This window comes from Aedes aegypti, chromosome 3 (genome assembly GCF_002204515.2).
Source record: "Aedes aegypti strain LVP_AGWG chromosome 3, AaegL5.0 Primary Assembly, whole genome shotgun sequence".
Lineage (NCBI taxonomy): Eukaryota > Metazoa > Arthropoda > Insecta > Diptera > Culicidae > Aedes > Aedes aegypti.
Window position 1 is genome coordinate 14,739,028 of NC_035109.1, and position 22,710 is coordinate 14,761,737.

The following is a 22,710-nucleotide window of genomic DNA, read 5'->3' on the forward strand; positions in this document are numbered from 1 at the left end:
GTCCAGCCCCAGCGTGAAAGATGAACAAACTGCGAAAAAAAAACATAAACATATGAGAAAAGACACGATGAAACAATAATTGATGAGCGTGGATGTGGAGTGTTTGGGCTGGGTAAGGGTTTTCAACGATTTGATTTTCATTTGTCCAGAGATTTGCAAATAAATGACTGGAACTGGTTTTTGAATTTCTACTTTTCTGTGTGGGCTGCTTTTCGTTTGAACTTCCTGTGAAACCAGGTATCGAGTATGAAGATGTGCTCCAACTTTTGCTGTTTGTTTTATAATTACTTACTTTCTATATCGAACATTTTCATTTTTGAATGTGGATCTAATTTAACGATTCAAAATAGTTGATTATTACACTAGATATTTCTTTATTTAATGCTTAGTATATGCGAACGTTTTAGTAGAATTAATGGTCAGACCTATACTCGCTGTCTCCCTCTTCAGAGGCAAGAAGGCCTTTTCCACTGACCTGCGATCTATTCCAATTAGATCTATATAGTCCGCAAAGGCAAGGAGCATATGTGGGTCGACAGCTTGATCGTCATCATCTATGTTCATCCTGTTCCTCGCTACATTTCAATTCTCACCGTTCAACAATTGCTGAAAGTGCTTCTTCCACCTGGCAACCACCGCCGTTTTATCGGTCAGGAAATTCCCTTCTCGATCATAGCACATAGCCGGCACTGGAACGGTATTGTGCCGCGCACCATTGACCGTTGCATAGAATCTCCGCATATCATACCGGTTCATGCTTTCTTGAGCATCAGCTACCACACTTTCTTCGTGCTGCCTTTTCTTTATGCGATGGATTCGCTTTTCTTCGGCTCTCGCTGCCCTGTATTGCTCTTTATTCTGTCGGGTACCGGCCACAAGCATACGGCTTCTGGCGACATTCTTCATGTCTGTCACCCTCTGATACTCTTCATCGAACCAGTCGTTTCGTCTTCGTCGTTGGCCAGTGCCGATCACTTCCCGCGCCGTTGTTGTCACAGCTAGACCTGTGCGCCGCCGCGCCACGCCGCCGCCGCCGATCCATTTCACGTCACGCCGACGCCGATTGATACATCGGCGGCGCGCCATACGCCGATCAACGTCTCGCCGCCGATTTTGCGTTTTCACGCCGATAAATACATTAACTCAAATAATTTATAGCAATAAAAAAATAACCCAGGTTATTTAGGTATCGTTTAAGGATAAAAAAAATCGTACATCAATGTTTCAAGGGATTTTTTTCAAAAAATCCCGTAAATCGCCCAGTGGATCCTTCAGATTTTTTTCTACGGATCCCATGGAGAATCTTTTCAAAGTTTCTTTTAAGAATACCTTCTGGAAGCGAATAATAGACCATTTCCGTGAATTTTTTTTAATTGCTTTGAGATTCCACCAGGATTTTATTTTTTTAAGATTAAGTCTTTCATGAAATTTTATTTAAATTATTCTTGTGATTTTACCAAGATTTTCTTCGGCGTTTCCTTCAAAAAGTTGTTCTCTAAAAATTCCTTACTTTCCAAGAGCTCATGTATACATCGATAGATTTCCACCTCAATTTTTATAATGAATTTACCCTTATTCATGAAAAATCGTTCAAGGATTGTCCAGAATTTTTGAATGGATTTCTCTATTATTTTTTTCGAAAAGAGTCGCTGAGACACCTAGTTCTTGGAATTCTCATAGTAATTTCTTTGGGATTTTTTCTTAACGAAATTTCTTCTGGAGTTTTTCTAAGAATTGCAAATTTAATTATTGTAGGAGTTGTTTCTAGAACTTCTTCAAAACTGTTCTAACGATGCGGCATCAATTTATTCAAAAATCTCAATCACCTAACCAGTGTGTGAGAAAAATGTCGCCTTAAAAAACTACAATGAACTAGGAGAATAAATAACTTACGGCACATTTATTCTGTCAAAAAGTCCTGTGAGATTTCCTCTAGAAATTTCTTCAAAATTTGTTCAACTATTCCTCCAAGTTGTTTTTTTAAGGAATCCTACCATTGATTATTTATTGAGTTTTTCTAATAAATCGTACAATAGTCACTTCAAGAATTCCAACAGTAATTCCGCAATTTCTCAGGAATTATTCAATATGTTTCTTCATTATTCCTGGAGTTTCTTCTTGGATTTCACCGATGAATAGGGTCCTTAAATGTTTAATGAAATCTTGTTTTTATTCAATAACACGGAATAGCATGTTACTGCAACTTCTTCAGCAATTTTTCGAGCTCAAAAAACGGCTATATCATATTTAAATTTTAATTTAAAATTAGGTCCATAAATGAACCTTGATATTTTTGATCATGTTTGACGTTCGCTTAGTCGATAAAAACATCACAGAGGCTGTAGTTTTAATACTGGGGTTGTTCCTATCTGACATTTCGGAATGAACACGGAAAACAAAATACACTCAAAATTTGAGTTTAAGCCAAGAGGTGTGACAAAATCTAAACAACCAAAAACAAATGTTTTTTGGACTTAAACAAACGAAAAACATTTAAAAATTGAGCAAACATTTGTTTTTAGACTAAACTTAAGCGTTTGGCACCAAAATTGGGACAGCGCTTTAGGATTCTATTCTTCATAAGTTCTTACACGGTAATCTTGAGATGTTTTCTTCATAAGTTTCGTGCAAGAATTTTTCTAGAGTATGCTTGAATTACTTCAGTGGTTCAGTCAGAATTTTGTTGAATATTCTTACACGAATTCCTGCAGAGCTTAAAGCACTTATTTTCCAAAATTTCATTCTGAAAATTCTTTTAATATATCCATATAATTTTTTTCACAAAATGCTCCACGAATGCTTGAAAAGATTTTCCTATATAATCCTTGAATTATTTCTCCAGAGTCTTTTAAGGAACTATTTCTTGAGTATGTTCAGAGGTTTATAAAGAAAGTTTGCAAGAATTCCTCTAATAAAATTTGTAGATATTCCACCAGGGGATCTCGTAAGAAATTCAGTGTTTCTTTGATCTTTGAAGAATATTTCCATAAGTCAGTGAGTTGCTCTTCTCTCTTCAAAAAGGTGTCATGCCATCAATATTCATGAAAACTCCTCTAAAAAATATTTTACTATTAATTCTCAAAAATATTTTTCAGGGTTTGCTATAGTACCGTTAAGTCACCAGTCACCGTGCGGCCTCCATTCATCGTGCACATATGCAAATTCTTACAGAATATTTATACAATACTCGCAAATTATTCTTTTGGCAGCAAAATAAGATAAAACTGATGAAATGAGGTAGTTCTTGTCACAAAACATTTTGAAAAACCTAGTGTATGCAGTCAAAATCATGTGAATTCCGTTTAATAATGCGATTTTTCAATACTCTTAGTAGAAACGCCAAAAATTAAGATTTTTCATTTCAACGTTAGAGTATCACATTTTTCATTATTTCATGTTTTCGCTGCAGATAGGGCAAACGCTCCCTTAGTGGAGGTAGCTCCAATAGTGGAGGTAGTGTGTTTTGGCATGTTTCGCGCTAATAAATGATTATGTGATATTTTTGTATTCTGTACGATGCGAAAATGATATAAGTAATCGAATAATATTCATGAAATTTAACCGTAAAACTATTTAAAACAATTATTTTGCTTAATTTTTTTGCTCCTTTGCACCTATAGTGGTGCATCAGTACCCATAGTGGAGGGTCCCATAAGAAATCAATGGTTTGCGCCACTAAAGGAACCATCCTTAAAATATACCTCCACTATAGGAACAGTGTTCCTATTATTGGTGCAAGGCTTTTTGCAGGGAAATTTCAAATGAATCGTGATTTTTATACATTTGAATGATAGAAGGATTTGAGATCTATCGAATGATACGTTAAAATCATATATTTCATGATCTTAACACCGTGTTTTAGTAGTTTTCCCTTAGGTGCACCACTAATGGTACACTTGCCCTACTTCAAGTAAGATGTATTTCATCGTATGAGGTAAGCCATGAGGTTTTATGCAAATCAGATTTTTTTCTTGCGATTCAGTCGAAACACAAATGCACGGTGAATGGACCCTCAATATTTATGGTTCCTTATACCGTGCCTTAGTATAAAAGGCTTGAAATTATTGGCTAATATTGAATTTATTGTTATATCGCGATTTAACTACTTTATATTTAGTTTTTGAGCAAATATGAAATGGTTTGAACAAAACAGTCAAACCTCCTATAACGATTTTGATGAAAAATTAGTGATTTAGTTATTTTTCAACTTTCTATGATTTTTATTATAATATAAGATTTGAATACCCTTAAAAGTGAGTGCGCATACTACTAGTAACATATTTTCTCCACCTACAACGTTTCTTCAAGGTACAAAATTAAGTCATGTCGAAAACTATACCAGGGTGGCCACCGAACCGGGAAAAACGGAAAAGCGGGAAAAAGACGGGAATTTGAATCCATCGGGAAAAAGATGGAAAAAAACGGGAATTTGAGATGGTCACCGAGAAAACCATTTTGAACGAACATCTTCAAACTCTAAATTTACAAACCACCAAATATAAGTTATAGAAAGTTGATATGGTTTATGATATTTCCATTAAGCATCTGTACAGTTGAAAAAATAACATTTAAACATTAATGATTTAATTTCTCGTAGAAATAGTCTACTCTGCTACCCTAAAGTTCTTATAAATGTTTCAAATTGGTTTCAATATCGTTTGTATTCTTTTTTTTTAACAACCAAGGCTTGATTTTTTTACTAACTTATGACTCAAAGTTTTGAATCAGAGTTTCAAAACTTCTGGCAGAATTCAAGCTTGAACATATTGGATTCATAACTTTCTTTAGTTACTTTAGTTTTATGGGGCTTTGTTTCATCCTCACCTCAAACTTTATTTGCTTTAGGGAACTTTTCTTATTAATGGAGAAAAAAAAATGAAAGGTTATAGATTGAAACATTTGAAATAATGTGATAGGATGCACAAGAGGGGCATATATATATAAATGAAAATCGAATGGTGTTCGTATGCCACGAGTTGGGACGACCGATTTGATTTTTTTTTCACTTTTGTTGTTCTCAAGAGCTTCAACGTGTTTAAGTGGTATAGAATTTTTGAAAATCGTCCAAAAAGTTGTGAAAACGGGAAATGTAAATTTGACATAATCTTCGGTATTATTTGCAACGCCTCTACGGCCTACTGAACAATATAACGTTTACCGGGACTGCTAGTTGTTGAAGTGACTCAAAAGTGGCAAGAGTAGAAACCATCCTATAGACACAATTGAGGGGATTAGAAACAAATGGCTGTAAGTGACAGAAACATAGTTTTAAGTTTCAAGTTGAAAAGTAGAATTTTTTAGTATACTCAGTTGAAGGTCATCCTTTTGCGTATGGGCCTCTCAATTGAAAACCGGGAAAATTTTGAAAATCATACCGAGAAAACCGGGAAAAAGCGGGAATTTCAAAATGGATTATTGGTGGCCACCCTGCTATACGCACGATGAATGGTGATATAGAATAGTGCGAGGCGACCTTAACATGATATTTGTAAACATAACTTTTGAGTATTTTTTTGTTATGCATCACTGATTTTTTATTTTTCCCTGAATTATGGTATAATTGCACGCTTCGTAGTGGTATTCTAGTTCACTTATAATTATTTGTAAAAAAATATAATTTATTGAAATGCATATTTTTTTTTAATGCACGGTGAATTGTAGCTTGACGGTAATTTATTCTGTCATTCTCATTGGAAACCTTGAAAAAATGGATGGACATTAGGCCGTGCAGTGTTATGAAGATATCCACAATATAAAATATTATTTTACTTAAAAGTCCATGCTGATTATCAATTTGTTACTATGGTGATATTTCGTTCTCATGCTGCATGCACTAGAGCAGCGAGCACGATTACGCTCAAGGGGTTATCTACACCTAATGAATTCAGGGCCGTTGGGGGACCACTTGGCGTCCACGTACGGACTTCAAATTTTTAGCTGATTTTTTTTTTACCAAAACGAGCACTTTACAATGACGAACTTATAACATTTCGCATTTTCGAAAAATAAAGGACGGCCTAATGGACATGGATTTTTTTTTTCGAATAAATGTCTTTGGTATCTTCCGTTAGTATGACAGGAACAAATACGGGATTACAATTTCAGACGCTTGAGTACGGTCGTCCCGCCGCTTTGGATCAATGCTTGATGAAGTACAGAATTATTCATCATATAATTTGGGAATACAGTACCAACCCGATTTTGTTAGTCCCTTTTTCAGAAATCTTGTTGTTCTCACTGTTTGATTAATGAATTTCAACCAAGTATTTTTTAGTCATGTTAAAGCTACTATTAATATTCATAACAAGGCAAATATAGAATATTGATCAATTGTTTACATTTTTAAGGAGAGCTTCACAAAGTTTTGAAAAAGAGGCTGACAAAATCTGGGCATCTAATGTAAACAACATTTTAACTACGTGAAATGAAACCAGAGTAAACATTAGTTATATTGGAAACTAATGTTGATACTGTGATGCCGAAAATTTTAATTACTCAGCTTTTTATCATTTTGATCATTTTAACAGTTAAAATATCAAAACAAAAACAGAAACCTGATACTAAGAAATCAAATTAAAAACGTTTTTTGCCATAAGTGACAGTGATGTTAAATGTCATGAACATCACGTGACTCTGACAATTGAATAATGCGAATATCTTCCATCCCCGCGGAAAAAGTCATTGGAAAATGTTTTTCTCTGGTGATCATATCTGAACTACTTGCAGTTGGCCATATATTGGCTAAGAAAAACGCTATAAGCACTTCAATGTTTCCGAAATTTCGACATTTAACAGCTCTCAGTGAAAGCAATTTAAAAATTTGAAACTTTTTCCACATTAAGGACATTTAGAAATCATTGAGGTTACACATATTTTGACAGGCATTGAAATGAAGTCATCAAAATAAAGACTTTATTTTTTATTAGTATGTAGCACTTTTGAGTTATAGTTATGTAAAATTGTTACAATAATAAAAAAATGGTAGAAGAACAAAATATGATATCGAACTTAAGATAATAATAAATTGATACCAAACAAAGATATCATCTTACTGCTGAAAACAAGATATGTTTTCAACATGCTTTCTTCATGATGTTGAACTTTGCTCGAGTAATCTAAACAGCACGCAAGAAACTATGATAGAAATTTGTACATTTTTTCTGTTCCGAAAAAATAAAATACTTATTATTATTGTGGAATATTATGAACTATTCTATAGATATGGATATCAGATAAGTTAATTCAAAAAGTAACGCGAAAAGTCCAGTAAACTTCTACAAAAATGCAAAAAACAAAATGCACAAAATTGAATTACTTTTCTTCAATTTTCTTAAATAAAAAGTTCGAATAATCAGGTCAGATACTATATCTTAGTAGCAACAACGGAGATATAATATATTATATGATAGTTTTACTAGTGTTGAAACTAGATTTTTTTATATAAACTTCCAAACTTAGAATTCTTACCTAAATGACTGAAAGTATTCCTGCACTCTATTTCAATCATAAGATTGTAAGACAGATATGAGAAATGGAACTTCAAGTTCGGTTTCGGTTGCATTTGTACGCATACGGTTTCATAAGTTATATGTTCGATTTTTTGATGTTCAATTTTTGTCCACGCCGATGTACGCCGCCGCCGCCGCCGTCGAAAATAGTCAACGGCGTGACGCCGATGACGCCGCCGCCGCCGGTACAAAAATGCTCTGACGCCGCCGCCGACCAAAAATATTTCGGTCTAGTCACAGCTTCGTAGATAGGGTCCCACAGGCTGTCGACGTCTCCAGCAACGTTGACTCTTCCCAACTTCTCGTCTAGTTGCTGACGGTACTGCGCAGCTACCCCATCAGTCGACAAGCGTTGTATATTGAAGCGTAGCGTTCTGTGTGTTGCGGAACTCGTGACGCTGGATAACCGCGCCCGAATTTTAGCCACAACGAGATAATGATCCGAGCCGATATTAGGGCCTCGGAAGGTCCTGACATCAATGACATCTGAGAAATGTCGCCCATCAATCAGCACGTGGTCTATTTGGGAGCAGGCATCGCCACTCGGGTGCCGCCAGGTGTGTTTGCGGATATTCTTTCGTGCGAAGTAGGTGCTGCTAATTGCCATCCCTCTAGCAGCAGCGAAGGTTACTAGTCGCAGGCCATTATCATTGGTAACGAAATGAAGGCTTTCCGTTCAAATGACGAATCGGAAGAAATCTTCTTTCCCGATCTGCGCATTTGCGTCGCCGATGACTATCTTGACGTCTTATTTTGGGCACTCTCCGTAGGCCTAATCCAGGCTCTCATAGAACTCATCCTTCATGTCATCGGGCTTATCGTTCGTTGGCGCATATATGCTGATCAGGCTGTAGTTGAAGAACTTGCCATTCATTCTCAACACACAGATTCGGTCGCTTACAGGTTCCCACCGAATAATTCGCTTCATCTGCTTCCCAATCACTATGAAGCCAACTCCACGTTCTGCTCTGTCGCCACCGCTGTAGTAGATGTGGTACTTGAATGGAGTGTTGGCGATGGGGTCCACCGCTCGGAATTCGCGTTCTCCAGTTCCCGGCCAGCGTATTTCCTGGATAGCTGTCACGTTCACGCCGACATTCCGCAGTTCACGAGCTAGGAGCCCAACACGCGCGGGTTCATTCAAAGTTCTCATGTTCCAAGATCCAACTTTCCAATCGTTGTCCTTTATTCGTTGCCGGGTCTGTTGTCGTAAAATCAATCCGTTTGCTCTACTTTTGCCTTTCTTGGTTGGTGAAGAGTCTTCGATAGGCCACCTACATCAGCTAGAGGGGCTGTCTCCTCGGTGCTGACACGATACAGCATTGTCCGCTTGTTCTTTACATGATGATCACGGTCATATCCATCACAACCATCTACCTGTATCAGGGCTTTGGACCTCCGTCAAAATGCTCCTATCCTTATCCCTGCACATCTCGGCTCGCGACACGAAGCCGTTGAGCTTCTGATAGAACTTTCGTATTTCTTAAGACCAGCACAGCTGTTCCGTCTCCTCGCACTCCGTCTGCTCCAGGTGGCGTTTTTTTTCTCCCGAAAGAGGCGGGTCTGCGGTTGCTGATTCGGTCAATAACGTTCCACGTTTTGTTGGGTTCCTTCCTGCAGCATGACCGCCCGCACTGCATTCTACTCCTCCAGAATCTGCCTACATTCCTCGTCGAACCAATCGTTCCGTTGACTCCGTCCTACGTACCTGACATTGATCTCAACTGCATTGTTGATGGCTGCTTTCACTGTCCTCCAGCAGTCCTCAAGAGGTGCTTCATCCAGCTCACCCTCTTCCGGTAATGCAGCCTCGAGGTGCTGCGCGTATGCCGCTGCGACATCCGGTTGCTTTAGCCGCTCTAGTGCATACTGGGGCGGCCGTCCGTACCGTACGGCCGTAGGTCCTGACGTCGATAATGTCGGAGAAGTGCCGTCCATGAATCAGAACGTGGTCGATTTGTGATTCCGTCTGCTGTGGTAATCTCCAGGTGTATGGAAGGCTGTGTTGGAAGTAGGTGCTACGAATGGCCATATTCTTGGAGGCGGTGAAATCAATTAGTCGTAGGCCGTTTTCGTTCGTCAGCCGGTGGACGCTTAACTTTCCAATAGTCGGTCTGATTTCCTCCTCCTGGCCAACCTGAGCGTTTAGATCTCCTATGACGATTTTGCCGTCGTGGCTTGGGCAGCTGTTGTACTCGTGTTCGAGCTGCACGTAATGCTGAAGTTGAAGAACCGGCCTTTGAGCCTCAACTTGCACATTCTCTCATTGATCGACCACCTTCGCGTGATCGGCATCTGAATCACTATAAAAGCTGTTCCCAGCTCGTGTGTGTTGCCGCAGCTCTGGTAGATGGTATGGTTACCTCTAAACGTTCGCACCATTGATCCCTTCCAACACACTTCTTGCAACACTACGATGCCGCGGTCCTTCAGCACGTCGGTGAGTATGCGTGTGCTATCGATAAAGTTAAGAGATTTACAGTTCCACGTACCCAGAGCTTCCAATCGCTACTCCCTTTACGTCGCTGTGGTCTTCACCGATTGTTCCGGTTCGTATTCTATTGTTGATCATTCGTTGCTTGATTTTTTTACGGCTGGCTTGCACTAAATTTACTAAATTTGGGTCTCCTGGATCTGAAACCTATGTCAACATTTTTACAACTCGAGTTTGATAATTTTATTGCAAAATTAAACTTTGAAAATCTGCCTAATATGCCTAAATGTAGGCATTTTACCTTGAAATAAGCATATTATTTGAAAATAAACGGTTTTTTGAGAAAAAAACTATGGATCTATGCACGGGCTCACTATTTGACGTTTTATTGGTGCCGTGTTATTTATGGGACCATAGAAACCAATGAATTTGGCACCGCTCAAACGTCAAATTAATGAACTCGTGCATTGGTCCATACTTGATATGCTGTATGATACTAGTAGTTCAGTAGTTCATAGTAGTGCCTTCACAACATTTTAAACACTCAAAGTTGACATGTAGGCACCGGATTGCTTAGCACCGACGCACAGTGCGTTGAATATATATACATGCGGGACAAAAATCAAAACTGGAATATCAAGCCATTTGAGCAGGTTGGTATACAAGGGAAAGTTGTTTCTGGTCAAAAGAGCTAACATTTGCATTAATGACTTATAATATACGCATAATCGTAAATCTGTTCCAAGCGCCAATTTCATTATTTTCCAAGAAAATCCTTGTAATATGTACTTTTATTGCTCATAATGATGTAAGAAGTTATTTGCAAATATGTCTCTGCTCATTCGTGACTTACACGCCTTTGTGCAAAAGAAATCGCATTTTTTCAATTTTTAGTTTCTATTATAATATTTGAATGAAATCTTGGAAACTGAATTTAAAATTTATTATTTTAAGCTGCGGGTTGCGAATTGAAAATCAACAAGCAACTAGGCTGCTGTCAAACTACATTTTCCGTAAAAATGATCTGGGTATGCCTAGAAATGAACGGTCATGATTTCGTCACGCTAAGAAATGTTAAATAATTTATGTGACATAAGGACTCCAAGTTTAAAAAAAAAAACGTATGTTCCAAATTATGCATTAGTCTTTTACTACTGTTTTACCATATGTTTCTTACTAACATACAGCCTGAAACTTTCTGATTAAGGCAATTTATTAGGTTAATTGCCTGCATTGAACTTTGTGTGAAGTAATTTAAGTGTGCACTTTGAATGTGATTTCCTGCGAGACAAACAAACAAGCAACGGTTAGCACTCGTGGAAAAGATTGTATTAAATTTGAACGACCTAAATTTTCGAGTCCGCACCCCCTAGATTTTAAGCATAAACTTGATTTGGTGTAATGTCTGATTGAGCCGAGAGCGCATAGCGTTGCGGATTTGTTATCACAAACAACTCATTTTTATACTTGTGCTGGTTAAGGAGTATAGCTAGAAATAGTCAAAAGTCTCGAAGAGTTGCAAGGAGTTGCAGCTGTTTCTTTCAGACCTCCTAGAGGACATTCTAAGAAACATGTCTGTGCGTGAATAGAACTATGTGGATTTTTTTTGAATCGATAATCGAAGTTACATGTTAGTATTTCATAAATTTGATTTCATAGCCCATTCAACGTTCAATTTTTTTCCTCATCTGTTGAGCCTTTTAACCACTGCTTCCATAATTTAGGAATATTTCTTTTGGTGCTCATCAAATATACTTCACCAACCTTCAGCCATGTTCTCTTTTAAATTTTGATTGAATGGATCGGTTTCAACACTCTCCGTACCGTAATCCGGGGGCAAATTGATCACTATTTTACAACTTTTTGTTGTGTTATCCCTCAGAATTCAAATATTGTCAAAAAAAATTCAATAAAACCAGTACTCCATTGATCTTTATCAGTTTATGAAACTGATTTTTCATAAAATAATATTTAACATATAATAAAAAAAGTTTTAATATCAAAAATTAAAATGATACATTGGGGCGATATTGACCACCATATCACAAATTAGATTTCCCTGTTTACTAAATTTGGATCTCCTGAATCTGAAAATGATGTCAAAATTCTTATAACTCAAGTATATGATCAGTTTATTGCAAAATTAAACTTTGAATATCTGCCTAATACGCCTAAATGTAGGCATTTTTCCTTAAAATTAGCACATTTTTCGAGGTTAAACGGTTAATCAATAATAAGTTCAGTAGTTCATACTTAAGATTACGCATCATTTTAAATACTCAAAGTTAACATGTAGGCATTGCACCAGTGGATTGTTTGGCACAGACATTTCCATCTGTATTGCTTACACTTCAAAAACTGTGTATATTTCTTTGCAAAACTGATCCGAATAAAAATGAAATAATTCAAAATCATCATAAGACATCTATGAACTAGAAAATATGGAATGTCTATTGTGCCAACGAAACCTTCAGCATTCTTGGAAGAAAATGTTTTTGGTACCGACCTAATCAAATTCACCCCAGTGCACAATGGTCGAAAAAAAGTAAAGTTTGGCCAAAACTAGGTTAATCGATGAAATATGTAAACCTAATATCCCATTTGGCGTTTTTATTGTTTCAGAAGGGGTTATTTACATATTACGTAACTTCTTAGAAAAAAAAAATTCATTCAAAATGTTATCAAACTGGGTTGAAGCACATTTTTTGTTTGTATTTGACCTAGTTTGATCAAAATGTGTATGAACAGTGCTTAAATATATTTTCAATAAACTTTGTATGAAAAATATCTTCAAAATATATGAAAATATTGAATTATTCAAATAGCTCTAACTTGCAAATCAGCAAATTTATGCAAAAAATTTAAACGTTTTTTGTAAGATCTAAGGATGTTTTTTTTTTTATGTGCAATATTCGAAATGGCGGCGACATGACGCGACAAGAGTTGTTTCTCATGTTAAAAATCATCAAAATTACTAAAATGTAATATTGAATAGTATTAAAACTTCAACCAAATGTTTTTCCATCCTCATGCTCGATAAAAGTGTTGAACCATAAGCTTTCAGATAGTGCGTAACTTTGGGGAAATATTTCATTCCTAAATTATAAATTTTGTACTTTATTTTATTATAACATTTTTAAATTTTTTGACTTCAGCCAGTTTGCCGTCATAAAAGCCATAGAAATTTAAATTTTAGGTCAATTTTAATTAAAGATCATAATAATATAATACATGAGGTATATTTTAAAATGATAAAAACATAAAAATCTCAAAAAAAATTTTTGGTAGTTTTGGCCGCCCCTTTATATGGAGCCCGACCATTGTGCAGTGATCAATTTGCCCACGGATTACGGTACTAGTTGAAAGGAGTGCTGAAAACATGCGACAAAATTTAGGTTTTCTGCTACTCCGACAACTGTCACTTTTGACGCTTGTTGTAATAGTTTTAGTGCTTTGTAGCTTATCAATACTTCTTTAAATAATGGATGCTATCTTTAATCACTGTTTACTTATTATCGCCAGATAAAATAACTTGGAATTTGATTTTTGTCTATGGAGCAACGCACTGTGCGACGGTGTTGGATTTCATTTTTGTTGTGATTAAGCCAATGGTATGTTTAATTTGATTTTAGCTATATTTAAATTGACACATTTTGATCTGCAAATACTTTGGGATATACTTCTAATTTTTGTGTAAAAGGTTAATTTTTTACTTTATCCTATAATAATCTAATTGATTTACCATAGGATTACGTCAACGGTCAATATCTGATTGATTTACATTCATCGAGAGCAAATAAAGCTTGCAAAAATAAAATCCCCATATTAAGTCACGCCAGTTTGCCAATTTAAATACCCAAATTTCGGCCAAAATAAAAAGCACTCAGCACTGCAAATATTTTAGGTTTACACGACGCTGAGGCAGATTTGCTCATCCATCCAAAACAAAGTTTTTGGGAATCCATATGCAACACCCCTTGAACCCATTCACCTCGTCTTTTATCCGCATGTTCGTCTGTTGTTCAAGACGAGAGTCATCTTCCAGTTTACCGGCCGAAATCCAGTGCACAAGTGGGGACAGTTTTATTATCAGTCTGGGGAAAAATCAGCAGACGCTGGAAACTGGTATTGTCAGACGAGGCGGTTGGAAAACGTTTTAACACCTTTCGATATATAAAGCCGACCAGTTCGGGATGCGCTGATATCATTGTCAACTAGCAAGTGATTGCGTGTAGAGCAAACTTTCATTTCCTTCGTGGACTCGTAACGTAACGACATAACCAAAAAATGAAGACCATCTTTGCCTTTGCTGTTCTGGCCACAGTTCTAGTCCTGGCCAACTGTGCTCCGTATCAAAGTGAGTGAAGAAAGTGACAGTAATCAGTGTTGCCAAAATGTTGGGAGTTTTATCAAATCGTACGGTGTTTATTTTTTTTCTAAATTGCAGTCGCCTACTTGGTTCCAGTGGATGTTCCGTTGAACCGAGTGGCACGTGCCGCACAATTCAGCGGTAGTGCAGCTAACGCCGGCGCCCAGAGCTTCAATAGCGGATTCGGAGGTTTCGGTGGACTGTCCGGAAGCTCTGCCAATGCTGCTGCCCAATCCTTCTCCCAGGGTGGTGGTTTCGGTGGATTCCCAGGTAGAATATTTTAAAAGTTGTATGGCGCATTACCGACAATAATTGTGTAATTTATCTGAATCAGGATTCAGCGGCAGTGCTGCCAATGCTGGAGCTCAGAGCTTCTCCGGCGGTGCAGGTGGATTCCCAGGATTCGGTGGTTTCAGCGGATCGGCTGCCAACGCTGGTGCTCAATCCTTCAGCGGATAAGTCGATTAAACATAGACTGGAAAACATTCATTTATATGTGACCTATGCGTGTAATTAACTTAAGAATGCGTTATGGAATTTGTTATGGAATGCGCTTAAGATTACATACTTTTAGAACTATGTTTAACATAGATACGAGTCATTTTTATTTCACGAATCAATTACACACACGTAAATTATGAAAGTACACATATCATGACATCGATAAGAGGACTATGCGAACAAAAAAAATGAAATAAAATAAAAGTGATCGAATGTGATAAAATGTGTTCACAGGAAACATATGATGTTTGACAGATTTGATCTAAGATAGAGAATATCACAATCCCTAACCTGCCTTAAGTGACCATGCTTTGATTACGTAGTTGCTGTTTGAGCTATTGAGAAGTTATCCTGTCTTATACATTTTGGCATTCAAAGTATATTTACAAACATATAATTGGTGTTCTAATTTGCTCTTGAAATGTACCAGAAAACAAAAGATTTTTGAATGGCTGGATAACCCATTGTGGGATTATCTATCGTGACAACGATCATGAAAACCTTTAGAAATGCTTGTCAATCATCGCAGTAACTTCAAATATTTGTAGTATCTTCTGCGTGATTATTCCTCATTGTCCAACGAATGATTGTGCAAAAAAAAAAGATTTGAAGTAACTGATACACAAGCTTTTTTTTAAGATCGTCGGCGTGAGAATTATTCGTGCCACGCATAATGCATTTTTGTAACAGTAGGGGAAAAGCACAAATTTTTGACAAAAAAAAAGTATGAATGGGTCGACAATTGATGCCGTTACTCAAGCATGTTTATAAATGATTTTTAACGATTTTCATACTATAAATTGAATGTAAAAAATTGATATTAAATACTCCAGTAATAGAAACTGCAAAATTAAATTTTGATCTCGCGAATAAATTAGCATAAATTAGCTGTTTTGTATCATCCAGTCACTTCGTGCGACACTAATTAGTGCCGGAATGACGCCTGTTCTGGTACAAAGCACAAAGCGTTGATATACCAACTGTGATTTTTAATAGTCAAGTTGGTCGGTGTTCAACCAAACTGGACCAAGTGTTATTTTCAATAATTTCAGAAAAAAAGCACCCCAGGCATTCGAAACATCAAAATATTTGCATTATTTGCTGAAATAATGGATCTTATGTATTTGACGATACTTCTGTATTGAAACAGTATCGAAAAAATCAAATTTGATGAAGTCCTTAACGTATCTTTAGAACGCCAAAATATCATATGGTTCAGTCTGTCTGAACACCGACCACTTGATTCATTATCTAATTCGAGTTGAAAATGGGTTAAACAAAGTACGAGAATTGAATTTTTGTTCAAGTCGCAGATCAACTCGTAATACCACAGATAAACACACGTGAACTTTGAGTTATTTCTTTGAAATATGTGAAGTGAAGGTCTTTCACACAATCAACCATCATCATTATGAGCAGTAAAGAAGAAGAGGCACCACGTCTGCTTGTCTGTGGTTCGGTAGACTCGTCCGATGTTAATTAAATTAAATAATTCATTGTGTGTGTATAGAAGAGTGATGAAAATTTCAAAATATTGGTATATGGAAGCCCACGTTTTTTTTTTTATGGGATATATCATCTTCTCGAAGTTTGAAATAAGTCGGAAGAAAGTTGAGTTTATATGGGGATGATTATGGAAAACTCTCCTCTCGGATGAGCTACAGAGAACCCTAAGCATAATCCTTACCATGTCCTTCGTTTCCAAAATGGTGACCACTAGCCTCGAGTTGCCACGAGTACCCTGGCTTCATCCATTAAGGGGATTTTTTTATTTCCGTACAAAGTGGGCCGAAGGGTCTCAGATTTTCATGAAACTTTTTCCACAGGCAGGGCTCATCAATATATGAATAAAAAAAATTGAGAAAACTCAGTTGGAATTTTTTTTTATTTTCCTCTAACACTACTTTGAAAAATCATAACTCAAAAACGAAGCAACTCGTGGAAAATTTTCAAAAAAATATTTTCGAAAAGATAATTTCATTAGCTTTAATCGCTGAAATTTTTGAAATGTACTTTTCATTTTTGAGTTATGGCCAATTTTGTAAAAAATGTGCAAATGTGCCATTTTGAGCATTTTCTTTGAAAAATCATAACTCAAGAAAGAAGCATCGTAGAAACAAAGTTTTTTTATGAAAATGAAAGCAAGTTTTCTCAAGAATAAAAAAAAATATTAACTGGAAACAGTTTTCCACAAAATTTTCCACCGTTGAGAAAATTTGTAAAGAAAAGCCGGAAAAACTATGTTCCAATTAGTGGAAAACTTTCAAAAATATTTTTGAGAAGGTAATTTCATAAGCTTTAATCGCTGAGATTTTTGAAATGTTCTTTTTTTTCGTTTTTGAGTTATGGCCAATTTAGTGGAAAATGACCATATAAGCCTTTTCTTTGAAAACCCATATTTCAATCGAAGCATCGGAAAAACAAAGATTTTTTATAAAAGCAGTTGCAAATTTTCTAAAACATCTGAAAAAAAAATATGGGATTGGTTTAAATGAACTATAAGTCGCTAAGAAAAACTGAAAAAAACTGTTTCTGCCTCAATTTTTCATTACACTGAAAAGGGATTCTTTCTTTTCTATTGAACAAATAAGATTATTTTCTTTTAAATTAAATTTATTTAATTATTCAGTATATAACTTACATTTTCATCTTAACACTATCTATTTTTTCAACCGGGAAGATTGTCTTTGGTTGCTAACACCGGAAGATTTTCGTTTCTTTGTATTATTAAGAACAAAGCATGCTGTATATTCTTGGTTTTTATGTGCATCTGAGAATTCACTAGCAAAAATGCTTCGTTCGTCTTTTGGTATAAATGAATGATATTTTTTTTGTACCAGGAATTGTAACAAGGTTAGAAAATCTTTCCTGAAGAAATTTTTCAGCCTCTGAATAGTCATTTTCAGTTGCATAGATAAACTTCCAATCTTTTTTTTAAATTGGTCTTTCACCTTTTGCGACACAGCCCAGTCGAAAAATTGTTTGGCGTTATTAATTTCTGCTGACTTTCTAATACTAGCATCTCTAGCCATGGTGAGCTCGTTTTATGCTTTTATTTCTAATCTATAAAGTATGTATGACTGCACATTTAATCGTTTACAACGGTGAGACGCGAATATGATTTTTCAACATGCTATGAATGGTTCGTCACTGTGAGTGTCGGCATAAACACTGATTCATTAGTAGTTTACGGAACAAGTTGCAGAAAGAAGCACGTAAATTTATCCTACGAGGCTTGCCGACTCAAAACAGTTGCGTAATGAGAAAGCGTTGCGTAATGAATCATTACAGCACTGGTTTCAGTTAGGTAAAGACTATTCCCGCATTGCATACTTCAGTGCAGGAAAGTAAGCCTATTACGATGAGAAATTGCAAAAAAATTATTTATGTTCTACATTTTTCTTTTTATCTTTATTTTTGTAATAAAAAAAAATAATGGTTCGACACTATTAGTGTAGACTTGCGAAAGCTTCGCTTTATTCAACAAACTTTGGATGGTTCGTTACTGTAAGTGTCGGCATAAGAATCAGCCATTCCATGAAAAACCGATCTAGTGGGTCTCCGATTTCCATGAAAATTTGCTATTTTGTTCCTTATCCAAAATAAGGATACAAGTATTTTTGGATTTTTTGATTAGGGTGACCATTTCCGAAATAGGGTGACCAGAAAAATCACGATTTTGCAAAAATTTTATTTTTAAAAATATTATAACTTTTGAACCGTTCGACCGATTTTCAATCTTTTTGGACGAAATGAAGACAATAAAATTCCATGTTCATAAAATGGTGCCTCAGGAATTGATTCGTCTTTTTCTTGAAAGGTAGTGATAAGATGCCAATATATGAATCTTTTAAAAAGCCAACAACAACATGTTTTCACTACCATGAACACCGCGTCAAAACAATTAAACATTGCATAAATCACATACAAACCTTACGACAATTATTTAGCGTTGCTACGTTTTGTTTGAATAGCTTACGATGTTTACCACTATACGAGTTGTAGTGTTGGCATAACAAATATCATAAACGAATGGAAATATTTTTGGCATAAATTAAAACTATTTTTCTATTCCTTAAAGTCGCATTGTCTCATTTGCATTCCAAATGTCACGTAACATACGACAGTACTGTGTAACAGTGTAATATTATATTAAACAAACAAAATATCTGTCATAAAGAAATCATATCAAACCATCCGTTCAAAAAGTGTGCCATCAAACTTTTCCCAACCGTCAATCTTTCGATCGTGTTTGTTTCTCTTTTGCTTTAGGATACGATAAACAAATAAATCCAACCAAAACCGGATTTTCAAAATCACCGCTATACAGTGTAGAAATGAGCTCGTTAATCATCTGGTTGGACATTCATGGTGCTGAATTCAGCAAAAAGGGGATTTCTTTTCGTTATGCTTTTGGTATCGTTTACAATCAGCACCTACGGCGAATATGCTCTCTCCAAAGAATAACAGAACCGCCATCGCAGAATAGAGTTGTCCTTCGGAATGATATTTCGATATTTTGAACTTATTGGCGGCTGGAGGAAGCAATAAATACGGAATATACAAATTTGTCATCAAACGAGGAGGACTATTATGTGCACGGAAATCCGAACAAGATTGGTAATTAGCGTTTATTACGACTAACAGCAGCATCAAATCCGTTGGGGATTCCACCAACGCTCGCTTGGATGAGCTCTATTCAAAACTGGATTTTGACCAGCGTTGATTCATTTTCTTATATCTTTTTTTCCTGTACGCGTCATACAAACAGTGTACACGCAGCTTCTCGGCCGGAAAGGCATAGGCATGTGTAGGCATTGATCAGAATAGATAAATGATATATGAGAATCGCATTTTTTCTAGTTCCAGCCTCTTTAAGTCACTTTGTAACCAAATTCTTTTAACGAGTTACGTACAACATTTTTTGCAATTTCGTAGAAAACCACTTGATGGTATCAGAAATTATATCGGAATGCATTCACCATTATTTTACAATTTCTGAAAAAAATGTTGTGTAATGATTTATTACGTCACTCTAATCAGTTGCGTAGTGGGAAAACATTTCGTAATGGATCATTACAGCACTGGTTTCAGTTGCGCTATGACTACTACCACACTGCAAAATTCATTGCAGGAAAGTAGTCCGTTACATGACAGACTGGCGTGATGAAAAACAGCCTATTACGATGAGAAATTGCAAAACAGTAGTTTACGGAACAAGTTGCAGAATGATGATTTTTACAGAATGAGTCGTAAGTTCTGCAACGAGTTACGTACAACATTTTTTGCAATTTCGTAGAAGTCCACTTGAGGGTATGAGAAATTATATCGGAATGCATTCACCATTATTTTACAATTTCTGAAAAATTGTTATGTTATTATTCATTACGCAACTCAAAACAGTTGCGTAATGATAAAGCGTTGCGTAATGAATCTTTACAGTGCTGGTTTCAGTTGCGTAATGACTATTCGCTCACTGTATACTTCAGTGCAGGAAAGTAGGCTGTTGCATGAAAGATTGGCGTAACGAAAAACAGCCTATTACGATGAGAAATTGCATTTTTTGCAGTTGGATAAAGTTGACATTATTTTAAAATTTCCGAAAATAGTTGTGCAATTATTCATTGCACAACTCAAAACAATTAAGTAATGAAAAAGCGTTGCGTAATAGTCATTACGCTACTGACTTCATAATTTAGTGCAGGAAAGTGAGCCGTTTCATGATACATTTGCGATATGAAAAACAGCCTATTACGATGAGCAATTGCAGAAAATAGTAGTTTATGCAACAAGTTGCAGAGTGATGGTTTTCACAGTACGAGTCGTACATTTATTCAACGAGGCTTGCCGAGTTGTATAATCACGACGAGTGCTGTATAAATCGAGTTCTGCAACGAGTTGTGTACAACATTTTTCGCAATTTTGTAGAAGATCAGTTGAGGGCAGGGATGAGAAAAGTACTGGAGCAAACATTTACCGCCTCTACATTTACATCTTTCTACACGACCATCAAAATCCAAAGCAAACCATGACGGTTCAAAACAAAAAATGTCACGGCTTTTCAAAAAATGTAATCTTCTTCTTCCTAACGTTTTTCAACCCCGAATGCGAAATGACTCGAGCACAGTGGTGACACGATTTTTGCGGTTTTTGGGGTTTTGCATTTTTGCTCGATAAAGGCAGTATGAAATTGAACTTGTTTATATGTATCGTAACGGAATGATTGTGGTCTTTCTGTTAGAGCTAATAGATTTCAATTAGTTGAAAACACAAGCGAAATATTAGCGATTGAATGATTTAACACTTTTTTCAATCATTCAGCTTGGAATGGCTGCCCGAAAATGGTCATAGTGGAGAGACAAAAACAGTCAAGCAGTGTGTGAACCGTTGGCAGCGCAACGCCTGATGGTATTGATGCTGCTGCTGCTTTGTGTTTTGGTGGAATGGCAGAATCGATGAACTGTGGTGAATTGTGGTCACAGTTCCCAAGACTGGTTGAGGGTATTAAAAATCATATCGGGAAGCATTCACCATTGCTCTACAATTTCTGAAAAATGATGTATAATAATTCATTACGAAACTCAAAATAGTTGCGTAATGAAATGGCATTACGTAATGGCTATTACCGCACTGCATAGTTCAGTTGAAAGACAGATTGGCGTGATGAAAACAGCCTATTACGATGAGAAATTACAATAAAATAGTAATTTATGCAACAAGTTGCAAAATGATGATTCTTTCAGTACAAGTTGTACTCGGCGTGCCTTTTTGGATAACTACAACGAGTGCTGAAAAATCGAGTTTTACAATGGAGTTCAAACACCATTCTTTGATATGATGAATAATGGATTATTCCCAAAAGCACAAACAAACATTTCAAGACAACTCACGTGGGCATACATCTATGTGCAGTATTGTTTCACTATGTATCAATCGCGTAGGCTATGATACAGTAGTAGATAAGAATGTCAAAAATTTGTTCGGTCACATCAAAGACGAAATAAAGACGTAGGACTTCCATATAAAATGACTTTTTTTGGGATCATGAAGTACTAGAATAGCAAACACAACACCTACATTTGTATCTGCCTTGCAAATCTGAAATCTAATTCATCTCGCTACCCGCGAAATTTAAATCCGCGTTGCCATGTGATAATAAATAAACATTTGTTGATTCGCCATTGGGAAAGTTTGTTGCATCAACAGCTGCAAAACTCGGGACAAATTCAGCATCTCATACAGTGGTTTCCCTTCACCGTTTTCCCGAAGACAATGACAAGTAAGTTAATGCATCTATAAACTTCTTTATACAATAGTTTATCTTCAGGTGAGACGACGCTTACAGTAGCGGACTCTGCTGCCTCCTCTACCAATGCTGGACAATCCGGTCCCCAACTAGAATCACTCGTCTTTATTGGACTCGGATCGCACATCGGGCATAGAATGCTATGGAAGAAGAGACTTGGTTGACGCCTCCCAAAACAGTACTAAAACTGCTACTTTTCAGCACCAAAAATAGTGCTGAACAGTAGTACTTTTCAGCATTGTTTTTGTTTCGTAGGAAAAGCAGGCCGTTATGCTGTACATAGTCCCAATGAAAACTTGATTACAGTCACCTTTCCACATCTCGATATCGAAGGGACTATCGAGATAGGGAGAGATCGAGACATAGAACAAATTTTTACCGAATACTAGATTGAAAGTCACTTCGTTGCCAGGAAAAACAAAAACAAACAGATGTCATTTCATCTTCGCAAATTGTTTTGAATCTCTAAAATCTAGTCTAGTAGCCTTTGATAATGGGCATATCGACATACGGAGAGAAAATTGGGAACGAAAATCACATCGAGATAGGGAGGTATCGAGATAAGGAGGATATCGAGATATGGAGAGTGAAA

At 36.4% G+C, this 22,710-nt stretch overlaps 1 protein-coding gene across 1 annotated transcript; it reads left to right on the forward strand.

The window, feature by feature from the left end:
- Window positions 1-14,123: 14,123 nt before the first annotated feature.
- LOC23687565 (keratin, type II cytoskeletal 68 kDa, component IB) lies at window positions 14,124-15,054 on the forward strand. Its single transcript, XM_011494846.2, has 3 exons — window positions 14,124-14,299; window positions 14,390-14,581; window positions 14,646-15,054. Exons 1-3 carry the CDS (start codon window positions 14,230-14,232, stop codon window positions 14,768-14,770), a joined length of 387 nt encoding a protein of 128 aa, XP_011493148.1. The 5' UTR covers window positions 14,124-14,229; the 3' UTR covers window positions 14,771-15,054.
- The last annotated feature ends 7,656 nt before the right edge of the window (window positions 15,055-22,710 follow it).

Excerpts from the sequence above, each read along its gene's own strand:
- LOC23687565 (XM_011494846.2), top strand. The coding sequence starts at position 14,230 with ATGAAGACCATCTTTGCCTTTGCTGTTCTGGCCACAGTTCTAGTCCTG. Across the intron at positions 14,300-14,389 it reads CAACTGTGCTCCGTATCAAA|TCGCCTACTTGGTTCCAGTG; the intron begins GTGAGTGAAGAA and ends TCTAAATTGCAG. Across the intron at positions 14,582-14,645 it reads TGGTTTCGGTGGATTCCCAG|GATTCAGCGGCAGTGCTGCC; the intron begins GTAGAATATTTT and ends TATCTGAATCAG.